This window comes from Natator depressus, chromosome 2 (genome assembly GCF_965152275.1).
Source record: "Natator depressus isolate rNatDep1 chromosome 2, rNatDep2.hap1, whole genome shotgun sequence".
NCBI classification, from domain to species: domain Eukaryota; kingdom Metazoa; phylum Chordata; order Testudines; family Cheloniidae; genus Natator; species Natator depressus.
Window position 1 is genome coordinate 162,307,361 of NC_134235.1, and position 17,404 is coordinate 162,324,764.

General features: G+C 43.1%; 1 protein-coding gene across 1 annotated transcript in view; it reads left to right on the forward strand.

Annotated features, from left to right (window-relative positions):
- The window catches only part of GRB10 (growth factor receptor bound protein 10), a 206,293-nt gene that overhangs the window by 45,418 nt on the left and 143,471 nt on the right, over window positions 1–17,404 (forward strand). The window contains exon 2 of the mRNA XM_074945240.1: window positions 4,400–4,497. Within this exon, the coding sequence (XP_074801341.1) occupies window positions 4,447–4,497 (51 nt within the window). The 5' untranslated portion in view covers window positions 4,400–4,446. The remainder of the gene's footprint in view (window positions 1–4,399; window positions 4,498–17,404) is intronic.

Sequence of the window (17,404 nt, forward strand, 5' to 3'; positions counted from 1 at the left end):
TAGACTATCTCCTGCAGACTCCAGCCAATTTAGGTCTTGATGTACCTACAAAATTCATTCTGTGCAAGATAGAAGCTTTGGCACATGTCAGCTAAATTAATATAAATCTTCTGAAATGTGTTCAAGAATTGAGGCAAAGTCTATACTGAAAAATAAAATTTGGAGTTGCCTTCTAGCCAATCTAGCAAGAACAGCCCTCGTGAGAACTGAATGTAAACTTTTGACAAGTGAAGTTAGATGGTCTTGGCCATGCCTATTGTTTGCATGTTTTAAAGATATATTCTAATATGGGTGTCCTAGCGGCTGTACTAAAAGGGCATCATGCCATAGTCTAATAAAGAGAGCTTGTTAGATGCTTAAAATGGTCTTTTCCAGTATGAGTAATGCAAGGTTTAAGTATTAAATTTTAAGTTATCTTTCACAGATAAACTAGCAGCATGCCACACAACTCAAAGTAATAGTGTACAAATCCAATACTTTTATTAACAGTAGTGTTTATTTTAGGTAGCTGTTGGTTTTCTGATGCCAAATCTCACTGTGGATAAGGAAGTTGTTCTCTCTGACAATTTGCTTAAGGAGCTGTTAAGGCTATTTCAAAGGCTTTATTAGAAATGCCATTCCTTTCCTAGAAGCAGAGTACTTTTAAGTAATAGGATCCATTGTTTTGCAACCCATAAATTATGCAACCCATAAATTTATCCATTTATGCAACCCATAAATTAATTTTTAAAAAAACGTTTTGCTGTCACTCTAAGCAAGCCTACTTTGCAGAAAGAGTAAGTGGCACCTTTCTAGATGGTGCCTGTGATGGGGTGGACTAGGCCGAAAGGCCCCTTGCTGGAGGCCTCAGGGTACTGCCACACCTATTCAAGGAAAGGAGCAGTGGAGAGGTCCTCCAAGTGGCCTAGAGTGGTTATGACGAAGCAACCAATCAGAGGGGCTGCTGGAGTGGCCAATCAGGGGCTAGGAGGGCCATATAGAAGGAGCTGCAGAACAGAGCAGCAGTTAGTTGCTGCTTGGAGCTGGAGGAGAAAGGACTGCACACCTGGCTGGAAGAGCAGCTAGACCAAAGACAGTCTGCTGGCAGGGACCAGGGAGTGAGACACTCCTGGCTGGCTGCTAGGGCTGAGCCCAAGACAATCTGCTGGCAGGGACCAGGGGAGCATTGAGGGAGCTCCTGGCTGGCTGCTGGCCTGGGTAGGGCCTGAGCCCAGCAGGGCCACAGAAAGATACTGTCCCATACCAGGGCTGGGGCTACTTACTGCAAGAATGCAGACACACTCAACCAGAAGGGGCGCTCGTGAGATGTAGGTGCCGACCCTGTTACAGTGCCCATGCGATGGAGTGTCTCCTGTTGCACAGAAGCAGCACGTTGGTTAGAGAGCACTCTATTTTGGGGGCATCGTGGTTGTTAGATTGTCTTTTTGATATGGCCTATCTGTTCAGACACAACTTAGCTTTTCAAAGATCTCTGAATGAGCCGATAATCATATTTCTTGCTGTAGTGGACATGGCATTCAAAGCCTGTGTGCGAAGTAGTTTACATGCAGTTTAGGACATTATCATATTGTAATACAATTTGTGTGTCTCTTTTGATTGCTGAAATAAAAATCTAGCTTTCCTAGTTTGAAGACTTCACACTGTAAAATGATGCACAGTTTACATTCAGGTTGATTTCTAAAACACGCAAATTCCTGTAACTTAATCTTCAGGAGTCAGCGGTGGTTCTTCAAGAAGTCATTTAGCTATTCCACTGTTGATAGCTTACAAGGAAAAATTCAGTTAATAGTTTGGCCTTGTGCTATGGGACATGCATATTTGCAGCCTCACACTCACCCCAACTCCACTCAAATTGGGATGAAAGTTAAACACCTTAGCCTGTTTCCCTCTATTCCTCCCTCCTGCGTGGATTACCCCCCCCCCCCCCCCCATCCCCCAACAAATTCTCTTTGGAGTGCAGCTCTATTGACTAGGTTGCCAATTTTGGTTGGAGGTATTCCTGGAGTTTTCATCACATGACATAATCTTTAATTCCTGGAGACTCCAGGACAATCCTGCAGAATTGGCAACCCTATATGGTGACAAAAGTGGAAAGTGCTAGTATAGAGACCCTGCCACCCCACTAACCACCATGTCCACTCCTGCTCTGAGGTCTTGATGACTCTGATTAAAAGCTATACCAGCTGCCATGCCCATCTACACCAGTGGGGAATGAGAGTTGGGAAATGTACTGTGGGTGAGGACAGCACTCCAAACTGTCATGGTTTGGAGTTTTAAAAGGAGCAAAGTGGTACTGTCTTGGACAAGAAGACACAACAAGCGTTCTCCATCGGCTCCGCCTACCACAGCAATAATCCCGACTTATCAAAGCTCTTTCTACAACGATCATAAAATAACATGTTTTACTGGGGCAGAACTGCAAACACAGGCTTAGGTGTCTCTTAACTTAAGGGTTAGTAATGTATTAACTATTTACATAGTACAGTGGAGGGTCAAAAGTTCACTGAGAAATGCAGGTTCATGAACATGAGTCACTCTGAAAAGCTGGGCTGGGGAGGGTAGGGGGCTAAAAGTGTGTCTGTGGATGTGTAATATCATAGGAAAAGGTGAACTGTCTTGCAACTGTGTAAGTACCTAGAGACTGCAGGACCTAGAAACAGAGGCATCTATTTATTTACCTACTGGCTTATATCCAGAATTTCTCCCACCCCAAAAAGGCATCATCCCAACTTGCTTTTTCTGGAGGGGTGGGCTGTGATTATTTGTATTACAGTCGTGCTCCGAACCCTATTCATGGATCAGGACCAAACCTAGAACAGAAAATGGTCTTTGCCCCCTGAAAGGAATGAATTGGAGGTCTGTAAACTTGTGGTGTTTTGGGATGGGGATGGAAGCCTATTACAAATGTCCCTCATATGAAAATACTCAGCCACCAGCTGCCTCTGTAAAGAGGCAGTTGAAGCTGCTATAAAAATGAACAGGATAGAAGCTCTACAGGGGGATAGTCTTCATTGGCTTCATGTTTTCCGAAGTCTCTTTCCCCTAGACTGCATCTAATTGGAAGGGAATGGTCTCAGACACATGCAGGGTATTCGGTGGGACACTGAAATAGGAAATCAGAAATGGCAAGACCAGCAGGTTACTCTTGGTAATGCATGGAGGTTCTGTCAACTGTTTTCTTCACGTTGAATTGATCTGGTGGTTCTCCACTTTCAAACGTCTTCTCTGACTAGGTGGCTCTATCAATGAAATAATGACAGAAGAGGAAAATCTGCCCTCCGAACATGCAGATAGAGAACTACGGGGGAAAAAAAAAAAATCGGGTATCTGAACTGCTTTAAAACAGTGGCTCTCAACCTTTCCAGACTACTGTACCCCTTTCTGGTGTCTGATTTGTCTTGTGTACCCCCAAGTTTCACCTCACTTAAACTACTTTCTTACAAAATCAGACCTAAAAAATACAAAAGTGTCTCAGCACACTGTTACTCAAAAATTGCTTAATTTCTAATATTACCACATAATTATAAAATCATTTGGAATATAAATATTGTACTTACATTTCGGTGTATAATATGTGGAGCAGTATAAACAAGCCATTGTCTGTATGAAATTTTAGTTTGTACTAACTTCGCTAGTGCTTTTTATGTAGTCTGTTGTAAAACTAGGCAAATATCTAGATGAGTTGATGTACCCCCTGGAAGACCTCAGCATACCCCCAGGGGTACACATACCAGTGACTGAGAACCACTGCATTAAAACACTATTTAGGTGACAGTGCTCAAGTTAGGAAATACCAGTCTTATAGTTGCTCATGCAAACCTAATTGTGCTCCACTTATGCATTCACACTGTACTCTGAATGAAGAAGGGGGTCATGTGGAAAAAAGTGTGTATAATTAAAGATATAATGCTTGCACTCAAATGTACGTTCTCAAGGAAAATTAGAACACTTTAAATTAGAGTTGTAGCTCCCCCAATTTTAAATGTGTGGAATAGTTTGTGGGTGTTTAGTCTTGGTCTGATTTATTTCTGGAATTCAGAAGACACTTATGAGGTAAAATCTGAGATGTATATGAGGAATCTACCTCCAAAGTGAGGAGAGTTCCTCCATACACTACTTAAACTGGAGACATACAAGTAGATTGGGAGTGAGCCAATTTGACAATAGTTGGCTCTCTTATCGGGGCTGTCTAATCTGGTATTAAATGAAAAAGCAGACTTGTTCTTCCAGGCTATCAAATACTACCTCAGAATCCTGACCTGCAGACTTGCTCCTCCAAGTTGATGCAAGTACTTGCCACTTATTACCCTTCCCTGCTTCCGTCCCCCTCAAACAGGTTTTTTCAGGAATAAGTTGTCAGGCCTTCAGTGTGGTTTCTGACTTTGTTTGTTCTCTGCAGGTGCTGTGAAGCAGTAGATGTAATTTGAAGAAAAATTGGAAGAACAAATGGCTTTAGCTGGCTGCCCAGACTCCTTTTTACACCATCCTTACAGGATAGTAAGTGTTAACTTTTTTTTTTTTTTTAAACATTGCAATGTAATTTTGGTGGTGCTGATGTAAAACTGACGCTTTAGTAGCTGCCTAGTAGTAGTCTGAATTTGACTAGTGGTTGGTAGCAGTGACGGCAACATTATCTGTGGACCAGCCATTCACTAATACGTATATACCGCAAGCAAAGATGAGAGCTGTTTTAAGCTAATTGAATAGGCAATATTGATGGCTAAGGACCCTTTTTACCCTCAGATCTACTTATTCATTTTGCTAGGTCAAACCTCTTTCTGGCAGAGTGACAGCACCCATGGAATGTGGAAATATCTGTTCCAGCAAAAAAGTACCAGAGTCTGCTGAATATTAAATAAAAAATAGGAACAGGAAGTGTCGCAATTACCACATTGGATCAGATCCACTGGTCCATTTAGTCCAGTGTCTAATGGTGGCCAGTGTTAGATGCTTCAGCGGAAGGTGTAAAACCCTGTAACAGAGAACTAAACAAAAATGTGTGTATTTTTTGTTTTGTGTTTTTTTGCTCCTATCCCTATGCAGTTACTGGCCATCTTATAATATGACTCATTTTTACTGTAACTAGTGTAATATAATTGCAGATGAGTTCTCTACAGCCAGGACTGTGTTTTCCTCTGTGTTTAGTCAGCTCCTGTTGTGCTAAGCACTGAATATAGGGCCTAAAAGCCCAGGGACATAAATATGCAATAAAAGTAGTCATACTGTGTCTAGTCCTCTGTGTCAACAGTTGTATATTTTTTCAGCAGTGACTTCCACAGTTCAGTGACACAGCATTTTTCTTCAAATGGTGCATTGGATTAACCTTTTTCCTGTCATTTCATGTCATTCCCTTGTTTCTTCGTGATAGGAGAGGGTAAAGTTAATTGATTCCTACTGACAGGTCATCAGCCAATAATCTTAAAGTCCTCTGACCTCTTCCAGAGTTCAGATAAAACTATGATTGGTGTCTTCAGCAAAGATCAAGACTGTTCTGTAAAATGTCTTCCTTTTTGACTTGTCATTGACTTTATTCATCTGGCTCTCTGGCTGTTCCTTTCTGGAAGAACCTTAGATAGATTTGATTGAGTTTCACCTCCATTAGTGCACCAGTGAAACAGTTTTCCAATCCAATGGGCTCAAGCTTAGCCCTGACTCTAAACTGGAGAAGGCGCTGAGCTGACCACGATTGATGTGTAATCATAACAGCCAGTCACTTCGGATTAGAAAATCTTTACCATTAAATCAAACTATCCTCCTCACGATGCAAAGTCCAGTAGTGCTGAAGGCCATGGCTCTCCCAAGCTCCTACAATGCAGCATACAAACAGTTCTAAGGTAGCTCCTCTGTTCAGAGAGATCTACCCCATTTTGGTCTCATCAAGCCAGTTAAACCAATTTGAATTCTTTCTTTTTGCAAGTTCAGTTGTTCCTTCTTTGTGGTGGAACTTACCTAGTGGCATATATAACTGCCCCTTCATGGGACAACAGTGCTAAAACCAGGAGTATATACTGCTTGAGCAAAAGGAGAAACTTCCTTAGCTTGCCACTGTAGCAGACTCCTATCTCCATGTGGACTAGCCAAAAGAGAGAGGCGACTACACATTGTGCTAGCGTGGGTTACACATTTGCTTCTTAGGAATCTTCCTCCTAAAATTGTTTTAATGAGTTAGTTTACATTTTCAATTTCAGTGGGGAGGGAAGGTTCACTCATTGCAGGAAGCTTGGGTCTTCGTTCCATTGGCTCAACTGTCTATTGGTCCATCTTGGGTACTGTATTTAAACAGGCCTTCTGTCTGAGTTTTGAAAGTAACTGCAGTATTTCCAATACCATGCATTCAAACAAGCCCCCCCCCAAAATCCTCAAATTTGTCCAAGGGGTGGAGGAAGGTTTTTTTCTTTGCATTTTGGTTTGAGCTGTTAGGGTGCACTTCCAGGTTTTTCTTGACAACCGTTAGGACTAGAAACTAAAATGAAAGCTGAGATTCCCTTGTAGTCACTTGACTCCAGGACTGGAGCTCTAAGAAAAACAACAAATATTGTGAGTCTCTCGTGGTAAAATCCCCAGAGTTAGCAACACTGGTATCTTTTAATCCACCTCTTCTGCAGCCTGCTATACACTTCCACATGCCACGTCCTTCCCCCTCTACCCACAAAACCTTTTGATACCCTGCTTTTGTTCTAGGAAACTAGCTGACTAAAAAGCTTCATAACAATTACATGAGGGCTGCGGGAATAGTAAACGCTGCTGTGGCTTGGATCCTCTGCACCTACTGGCGAACTGGTCTCCAGAGGAGGGAGTGAGAGAGTGCATCCTGCATTAATTTTACACAGTATTTCCTGGCACAAATATTTACTGTGTGCTAGCATTCTTGAAATGAGTGCTTGAACCTATTACAAAGACTGGCTTTGGAAAATCACTCCCAACTAATGTGTCTGCTGTGAGGAATTAAATTAGTTTGGCGGGGGTGGGGGGGAGTTCCCCCTCCCCCCCTCCTAATAAGCTTGATCAGATTAAATTTGACTTGCAAAATTGGCGGCTGAGCCAGCATTGTCTTGGTTAAAGGCCAGAAGAAGGGTATAAATTCTAAGTTATGGTGTGAAGTGCTGTTATTGTGGTCTTCTTTGTTTATACATGCTCTGTGAACTTTTAAAATAAAACATAAGTCAGAACTAAAACTTTCAAAGACTCATAAAGAACACCCTGTCATCCTTCATTTGATATTGCTGGTACTTCAAGATTTAGATTGAGTAGATCATTCAAACTTAAATCGTAGGTTACATTATACCTTATCTCAAAAGGCTAAAAATGGAGCGGAGGAAAACCTCCTAGAGTACATTCATTCAATGGGAAACTCCAACCAGAAATCTGTTCACCTTTCAAGCAAACAGGAAATGCACCACATATTGCTCCAGAGGAATCCTAGGTCACCACTCCCAGCTCAGTGCTCTGCTTCTTGGTTGGATCAGTTCATTAATGCCTTTCATTTGCTGCTGCTTCTGCCGCAAGTTCTACACAAAATCTGGCAGGACAGAGCACTGTTTATCCTGATCTTCCGCTTCTGGTATTTTGGTTTCCCAAACTCTGATGTATGTCACCCTGACTACCAATCATCCTCCCAACGTTTCCCAAGCTCCTGACCCAGTGGAATGGCAAGATCAAGTACCCTGATCTGCTTCAGCTTCACCTCAGGGCTTGGAATTTGGATGGGCCTCATCCTTCGAATGTTCATGCTTCACAGAAGTTTGAGCCTTCTTTATTCATAGTACAAAGGACTCTAGTAGAAGATGTTACCTACCTAAATGGAAGCACTTTTCTTTTTTGAGCACATTAAAGAGGCATTCTCCCAGGAACTGCAGATATTTCTCTCATCTTGGACTACATCCTCTCTTTTGAAGACATCAGGGTTGTCCATCACTTCCTGTGAGTCCTTGGTGGCAATCCGTGCATACCATCCACCTTCCCAGGGCTACTTGGTCTTCACACATCCACTGACCAATAGATTCTGGAATCTTGCACTCTCCTCCTACTTAAGTACTGCTTGACAATCACTTGACAATGGAATGCTATAGGGACCATCATTCAAAGAAGAGGAGGAAGTTACTTACCTGTAACTGGAGGTTCTTTGAGATGTGTGGTCCCTATCTGTATTCCACTACCCGCCCTCCTTCCCCTCTCCTTCAGAGTTTCTCCATTTCCTTCACCAAGATGAATCAGATAGGCAGTCCAGTCTGCCCTGCTGTTTATCCCCTTGGACGGAGACATGAGGTGAGCCAGGGCTCATGCGCAGACCAGCAAACGCTACTTTCAGATTCTTTATGCATGTGGACCATGCATCCAGAGCTAATCAACAGTGAAATACAGATAGGGACCACACATATCGAAGAACCTCTAGTTACACGTAATAACCTCCTCTTACCTACAGCATGACATAACCACAGTATGCCAACATTTTTATGGCTGACTTAGAACAACGCTTCCTCAGCTCTCGTCCCCTAATGCCCCTACTCTACTTGCGCTACATTGATGACATCTTCATCATCTGGACCCATGGAAAAGAAGCCCTTGAGGAGTTCCACCATGATTTCAACAATTTCCATCCCACCATCAACCTCCCCCTTGTCCAGTCCACACAAGAGATCCACTTCCTGGACATTACGGTGCTAATAAGCGATGGCCACATAAACACCACCTTATACCGGAAACCTACTGACTGCTATACTTACCTACATGCCTCCCAGCTTTCATCCAGACCACACCACATGGTCCATTGTCTACAGCCAAGCTCTACGATACAACCGCATTTGCTCCAACCCCTCAGACAGAGACAAACACTTACAAGATCTCTATCAAGCATTCTTACAACTACAATACCCACCTGCTGAAGTGAAGAAACAGATTGACAGAGCCAGAAGAGTTCCCAGAAGTCACCTACTACAGGACAGGCCCAACAAAGAAAATAACAGAACGCCACTAGCCATCACCTTCAGCCCCCAACTAAAACCTCTCCAACGCATCATCAGGGATCTACAACCTATCCTGAAGGACGACCCATCACTCTCCCAGATCTTGAGAGACAGGCCAGTCCTTGCTTACAGACAGCCTCCCAACCTGAAGCAAATACTCACCAGCAACCACACAACGGAACCACTAACCCAGGAACCTATCCTTGCAACAAAGCCCGTTGCCAACTGTGTCCACATATCTATTCAGGGGACACCATCATAGGGCCTAATCACATCAGCCATGATATCAGAGGCTCGTTCACCTGCACATCTATCAATGTGATATATGCCATCATGTGCCAGCAATGCCCCTCTGCCATGTACATTGGTCAAACTGGACAGTCTCTACGAAAAAGGATAAATGGACACAAATCAGACTTCAAGAATTATAACATTCAAAAACCAGTTGGAGAACACTTCAATATCTCTTGTCACTCGATTTACAGACCTAAAAGTGTCAATACTTCAACAAAAAAACTTCAAAAACAGATTCCAACGAGAGACTGCTGAATTGGAATTCATTTGCAAACTGGATACAATTAACTTTAGACTTGAATAAAGACTGGGAGTGGATGGGTCATTACACAAAGTAAAACTATTTCCCCATGTTTATTCCCCCCCCCCCACATCCCCCACCGTTCCTCAGAAGTTCTTGTCAACTGCTGGAAATAGCCCACCTTGATTATCACTACAAAAGGTCCCTCCCTCCCCCCCCCCCCCAACCCCCACTCTCCTGCAGGTGATAGCTCACCTTAAGCAGTCACTCTGGTTACAGTGTGTATGGTAACACCGATTGTTTCATGTTCTGTATGTATATAAATCTCCCCACTGTATTTTTCCACTGAATGCATCCGATGAAGTGAGCTGTAGCTCACGAAAGCTTATGCTCAAATAAATGTGTTTAGTCTCTAAGGTGCCACAAGCACTCCTTTTTCTTTATAACCTTTAAGCTAATTCCTCACCCACCTTTTTCTTCCTTTACCTGTTCAGATTGGGAACCAGAAGCAGTAATAGAACCAGATCTTTATCTTTTAAAGTAGGCTATAGGTCTCTGACCAACTTCCTTGCTAGTTTTAGAATGTTTGCTGCTTTTAGAAGCCGTTTCTAAGCTCCTGCTTATGAGACTTTTTTTCTTCATTGTATCGGGAACTTACATGTAAGCCTCTGAGTACATTCCCCTGGAAATTATCTCTAGCCTTGTGGGGAAAAAATCAATACTGCCTTTCAGTGATTTTCAGGGGTCATTTCCAAATTCTCTAACTCTTCAGTAAAAATCCAGCAGTGAGAATTGGCAGCATTTGTCTTTAGTTCCTGGAAATTCAGAACATAGTTCCAGAATTTCTCAGAATAAGGGGATGACTTTGTTTCCGTTCTTTTGCAATCTGTAGTCACAGCAGCATTTATGCACGGGGACTTGAACTCTTAGAAAAGATCTAATTTCTTAACTGTTGATTGCATAAATAGTTCAAGTCCCAGTGACCTGCCCAATGTCTATTTCTGCATGCTCTATTTCAAACAAACTAATTTAGGCAAGTCCTGTGGCTTGTGTTTTATATAGGAGGTCTGGCCTCACCTTTTTGAATCTTAATCCTTTTTTTCAATATCTCAGTTTTTGGAATCTAAAATTCTAAACACACAACTAGGATTCTAAGAGTCCAGTTTGCTTATCTCTTCTCCCCCCCCCCCCCCGATCCCCCGCCCCCACCCCCATCTCACCACTATACTAATGCAAAGGAGGGGGACAAACTTTTTACTAAATACATTAGTGTTTGTTTTCATTTGTCTGAATTCGTATTAGAGGGAAGACTTGTTTGAGCAATTTTCAATGACTAATTCAACATTAAATGGAATACAAATGCTTGGAAAAATGTTGATCATTCTTCCTTACTTTCCCTACATTCTCCTAATTTTTTTCTTTTGATTTAAATCAGTGTTTCCTGACTTCTGCTTTAAATCTTGATTTAAATCAAAGTAATTTATGTCACTGATTTTAATCAAGATTTAAAGCAGATCTACCCTGGTCTCTCTCTAGTCATTAAACTGGGGGGAGGAAGGGAAGGGAGGAAGAGAATTCACCACTGGTATAAATGGATGCATCTCCACTGAAGCCTGCCAAGCTGCATTGTCTTAAGCTAGTGGAGAATTTGGCCATAGATCTCTCAGAATGCAGGGCGAGTTATCCACTCGTTCTTGGTTATAAGGGTCATACCAAAATTACTGCTGTTGTCCTAGATTTATTTATTTTATTTGTGGATTGACTAGGTTTGGTTTCTGAGGGGTGAGAGTGTCCCAATGAACTGTTAATTTTGGCACATGAAAAACGTGGTGAGACTGAAATCAAATTTGTTATGAAAGTAAACAAAAGTTTGACTTTCTATAGTAAATAAAAACGCCCTCTGAAAAATTGTTTAAAATTGCCACCAACTTTCTAGTGTACTGTAACAAAGTGTCAAACCAGGAGGCGTTGCTCTAGAACTTTGGCCTGATTTACTACAAAGTACACAGAGCTGTAGAAGAAGGCATGTATGTTAGACATAGGTCATGAGTGCCAATCAGCTGAAATTTGTGCTGTTTGTAGGTAGTGTAATTAACTGTTGTCATATAAACGCTATGGCAAACTATTCTCCAGACTCCTTCTATTTTTTTTTTTTTAATTTAGATTTGAGTAAATACTGCTGGATTGCCAAATGTTCTGCGGGCTTAAATATGTAAGCTAAAATCTTGTTCAGAACTTGGGATGTAGTTCAGCTTTTCACGCTTCGAAAAGATAGTGTGGCAACCAGAGTGCACAAGTGTGCTTTACTATGCTTGAGCCTCACTGAATGGAAAACACAACAGAGGATTTGAATTGCATCTATCTTCTACATATATTATGGAAAAACAACAATATTGAAATAGCATGCCTGGCAGTGCAGGAAAAGTCATCTGCTTTCTCAAATGTGGCATCGATAAGCAGATTTTCATCTTTGAGTGATAGTCACTATGTGTATTCCACATGTGGGTACACATGCACCAAGGTCCAGAAGTTCGTCCGAGCGATATACACTGGCTTGTACATGTGCAGTAGCTCTCCTTGTGCTCCCAACTGAAGTTATAAGAGGCAGTGCAGATCAACACCTTTCCAGTTCCTTCTTAGGGCAGCATGGCCTGAGTTGGAATCATGTCCTCCTTCACTTTGTTGTATGACCTGTATAAAAACCATTTGTAAACAATTATATTCTTAGATTAATAGTTAGTAGTTAAAAGAAATACTCTACTCTACCTTTTCTTCCCAGTTGTGGAACCCCTCTCCCGGCTCTGGGGCTATGCCCGGAGTCCCTGGATTCAGGAATTGCATCTCTTGCCCTTGATTCTTCTCCATCAGTGACAAACATGCCTGTACTGTCTGGGTGAGGCGCATATCTCTGCCAAGTCAGTGTCTGTCTCTCGAGTTCCTTTTCTCCCAGAGAGGACTGGGAGCTTTGCCTATAGAAGCACCTGAGGGAGAAGGCTATGAGGCTCTCTCTGATCTGGGTCAGGGAGACTCCCCTGTATGTTGGCCTAGCAGTGCCCCTCCAAGCACGTGCCTTGGGGTGGAGCCATCAACATGTAAGCCCAAGGATTCTTCTTCCAGGGCTCTCCATGAGAGTGGAGGACACTCTCATGAGCGCAAGGACAGATCCCCATTGAGGATCTGCACGTTTCCTCCCCATGCTGGTCCAGGTTGGATGAGACGACATGAGTAGAACCTAAGGAACCAGCTCCGATGAAGACCCCTGGATCCGAGGGCAAGATACATTTTAAAAAAAAAATCCACTGGTTCCGTTGGTCACCTTGATTCTGAAGTATAAGGATAGATCCTCACTGGTTCAGTCTGAGTGGTGGTCTGGATCCATCTTCAGTACAGTATCCTCCATCTAAAGACCATCTGGCTGTGCTGATGTACCGGATCCATTAGACTTAACTGAGGAAACCCCTTGGACACCAGGGCGTACCAAGACTTTTATGTAACACTGGAGAATGTTCCTTCCTTATCCAGTCTCCACTTATTTCTGGCCTCGCTTTCCTAAGGTATGTCATTACTCTGGAGGAGTAGCCAGGAGGAGCCCACATCACTGTCCCAGGAGCCATCTCACCTCCAGCCATCCAGCAAGAGTACAAATGGCACTGCCACTATCATCAGGGCAGCTTTTGGACTCCTGATGAATCAGAGATGGCTGCACCGGTATCTCCGCTGAGGCAATTGAGTCCTGATAGACAGTCGAGGTTATGCTTGCCATTCCAGTGGGTATGACCTGCACTCATCCTCCAGGGATTGCAGGTACCAATTTGGTTGCAGGCACACAAAAGAATCAATCCCTTTTTCTAGCCTTTCTGGGATCTCTGGGATCCTTATGGCAGGTGCCTGGGCCCCTCTCACTAGTTGTACTGTTTCTCTCACCACTGAGTTCCATCGATGTACAAGAAGGATCCACAGGTATTGATGGTTCTGAAGGGTGCCTCTTCATCATTCCTGGACGAAACGTCATTCCTTCTTCCCCTTCTCCACTGGATGACGATTGCCAGTACTAGGAGCTGTTACAAAGAGTAGCTAGTGACCTACAGATCCCATTAGAGGCAGTCCAGGGCCCTCAACACCGACTCCTGGACATCTTGCAACCACACGGACTGAGTAGGGTGGCTTTAACAATCAATGATGCCATATTAGAACTTGCTAGAGCAGTATGACACAGCATTCTGTGCCCCAAAACCAAAAAGGATTGAGAGATGGTATTTTGTTCCTGCAAAAGAGGCTGCATTCTTGTTCTCCCATCCTGCCCCCAACTCATTGGTGGTACAGGTGGCAGCTGAAAGGGCTTGGTTTCCTTATCAAAGGGCCATCCAGCACATAAAGGTTCTAAGAGACCGGACCTCCTGGGGAGGAAGGGCTTCTCCTCCTCAGTCCTGTAATTTTGCGTCACTCACTACCAAGCACTGTGAGCAAAGTAAGATTTTAATCCCTATTGCAGGCTTGTGGAGTTCAGACAAGCCTCCCACAGAGGACAGGGCCCAATTTCAGTCTTTCAGATGAGGGGCAGCTAGTGGCAAAGGTAGCCCTCCAAGTCGCAGTGGATGCGGCAGACATGGCTTCCAGAAGTGTGGCCTCTGATCTAGTCATGAGGAGGAATTCCTGGCTGCAATTGTCAGGGTTTCCTAGGGAGTCTCAACACCATCCAGGACCTTCCTTTTGACCAGTCGAATCTCTGTAATGAGAAAATGGACTGGTCCCTGCACTCACTAAAAGAATTGATCAACTCTGTGTTCGAAGGAGGAAACACCCAGAAGCAACTCTCTAGACAGAGGCCACCCCCTCCTCATACACTTTTTATTACCAGCACACAGCTGAGCCACTGCACAAACATCAGACGATTCAAAGGCTGTGCTTCTAGGCCCCTGCTACTGCCACAACCTCTGCTCATTCTCAGTCATCACTTTTTGGCATACTGGTTGAGATGTGTACCACCACTGATCCCAACCACCTCAGCCCAGTTACCTTTGGGGGCTGTTGCGCACTCTTTGCTCACAATTGGAACAAGATCACTATGGACAGTTGGGTTCTGGAGATTATCAACCCAGGATACTCCACAGAATTTCTCTCCTTCCCACCTCACACACCCTGTTCCTAGTCCCCCTTCAGAGACCACTCTCATAAGGTAATCCTTAAGTGAGATGTGGAATCCCTCTTGCGTCAAGGGACAATAGAGCATGTTACACTTCATTGCCATGAGAGAGGATTTTACTTCCCATATTTCCTAATACACAAAAAAGACAGAATGGAGACCTGGTGCTTACCGTGAACAGTGTGATTGTCCAGGGACCTCGACCCCATGAAAGGCCAGACTACATATAAACTTACTGGAACTGAGGGCTGTCTGCCTTGTGTGCAAGGCCTTCCTTCCACTTACACGCTCACTCCATATTCAGATAATGTCGGACAATATCACCACTGTGCTTTATATAAACAGGGATGAGCGAGATCTCATCCCCTCCGTCATGAAGCCATCAAGCTTTGGAACTGGTGCATCAGGAACAGCATCACGATCCAATACCTTCTCAGTAATCACAATTCCTTGGTAGACAAAGTAAGCGGAAGCTTCTCGTTAGACCATGAGTGGGAGACTCATGACACAGTCCTGAAAGAGATTTACACAGTTGGGTACTCCGCTATTGGACCTCTTTGGGTCCCAAATGAACAGAAAGCTCTTTCTATATTACTCTTGGGAGCCATGGCTTGTGATTCCCAAGGCGATGTTCTGCTGATATCTTGGACTAACGGCCTCAGATACGCCTTTTCTCCTCCTTCCACAGGCTGTAGGGAAGATATGTCGTGGCAGAGCCAACATCCATTCTCCTAGCTCCCCAGTGGCCCAGATGCTTCTGGTTCACAGAACTATATCTGCCTGCCCACTAATCAGGATTAGCCAGTTCTCGGATCTCCTAACTCAAGATATGGTGGGAGGAGGAAGAGAACAAGTACCCAACTCCAGGTTCACTCTCTCGGCCTGGTTTTTGGATGGGGATGTCAGAAATAGAACTCGAAGGTTTGACCCCCGTTCCGCTGATCCTTAACCATGGTAGAAAGAGTCTCCTAGAACCTGCTACCAAGCCAAATAAAGACACTTTTCAGCCTGGGCACAACTGCGCCAACGTTCTCCAGATACTGTAAGCATTCTGGTAGTTCTAAACTATATCTCCTAACCCTAGAGACTTCAGAGCTCTCTATTAGTTTGCTATGAGTAAACCTACCAGCGATTAGTGCCTTCCTCCCTCTGGTGGAAGGATGATCCATCTTTCTCACCCAGCTACAGTACAATTCATGAAAGACCTGATCTGGACCTTCCCTCCAATGCTTAAACTTGTATTTTAAAATCACTTAAAAATTAAGTGATGTGCTTTTTCTGTTTTAGCGGTGGCTAAAGAATTACCCTTTTTCTCCAAGGGTCTGATCTGAATATCATATCGTAAACAGTTTTGTTTCAAAGAAATCTGGAGAGATGTGACTCTACATGAAGCTGACTAAATCATCGGTTGTGTGAGAAGTAATCTGGCTATTTAAGGAATACCCAGTTCGGATTTTACTACATTTAGTTTAAAGAGTTTGTCAGCAGTTCTAATTAAGAATTGGTATCACTAACAGACTTATAAAACAGATGTATGTTTCATCTAGATTGACATCTGGTTGGCAATATATTAACACTTACTCAAAGTGAAGGGACGACAGACAACTACTTTAAGTGTGAAGATTTGTCTAGATCCCTGTTTCTCAACCTTTCTGGTCTGCAACCCAGAAAATGTCCCTAAGCTTCCCATTAGCCATCATATCATTCAGTCTCCTTTGTTGCTGCAAAGGAATGTAAGATTTGGGTCACGAAGCAGGAAGAATCCATAGTTGCAGATCTCATGAGAAATTGAAGGTGACAAAATCTGTGTGGCTCTTCTGATGGATGGTTAATGCTGAACAGGAGACTGGAAAGGCTTCTTTAGTCTTGTTTACTAATTTTATAGGAAAGGTGTCTGAGATGTAGCCTGTTAGATTTGAGTTGACATACGCTTTCAGACCTACCAAGATTACTGCTTTTTCCAGCAGACTGTTGACATTTGATCCTTTCAGTGGGTCTACAGTGAACAATCTGTTACTTCTTGTGGTGCAAGGCTCCAGGTTAAGTACAGTCAGATTCCATATGAAATCAGAATGATTTGTGAGTTGAGAAATGGCCCTGGCACAAACATTTGTCATCTTGTTTCCTTGGCTTTTCATGTTTGCAAGACACAATTCTAAGCAAATGTTTTTTGTGTTTTTTGTCTCAGATTTCCTATTTCATCCCACTAAGTTTGAAAACTGCTGTGAGAATTTCCTGGGCTGATTTTAGAACTTATTCAGGATTTTCCTAGGGTTGGAGCAAACTCTCTTCACAGGAATAAAAGGAATGAATTTTTCTTTAATTCTGATGTTCCTGTTCACAATTTAAGATGACAGTCCCTGTTCTAAGAACACCAGCGTTGATGGAAACTGCTTAATTCCTGCCCAGGGGTCAGTTACACGAAACTTGAGACTATTATGCTATCCTTGTTAATTACCTGATCAACAAACTCTAACTAAATCCTGTGTATTCCTATCTGTTTATCTTCTGAGTAGGATCTTTTCCAGTTTAGTAAACTTTTAACAAGCTGATTACTGAATAGTTACAGTGGAGGACTGCCAATATGAGTGGTCTGCCATCTTAATGGAGAAGAGAAGTTGGAGGACTTATTCCAGTACAGTTTCACAGTTCAAACCTGTTTAGAGTATGAGACCTAAGAGAATGTAACTCTTATCGAATAGTGAGTCTTCCGTTTGGACAGCTCTGTTGGAAATATTATAGTACAAATGAGTCTTGCTAACT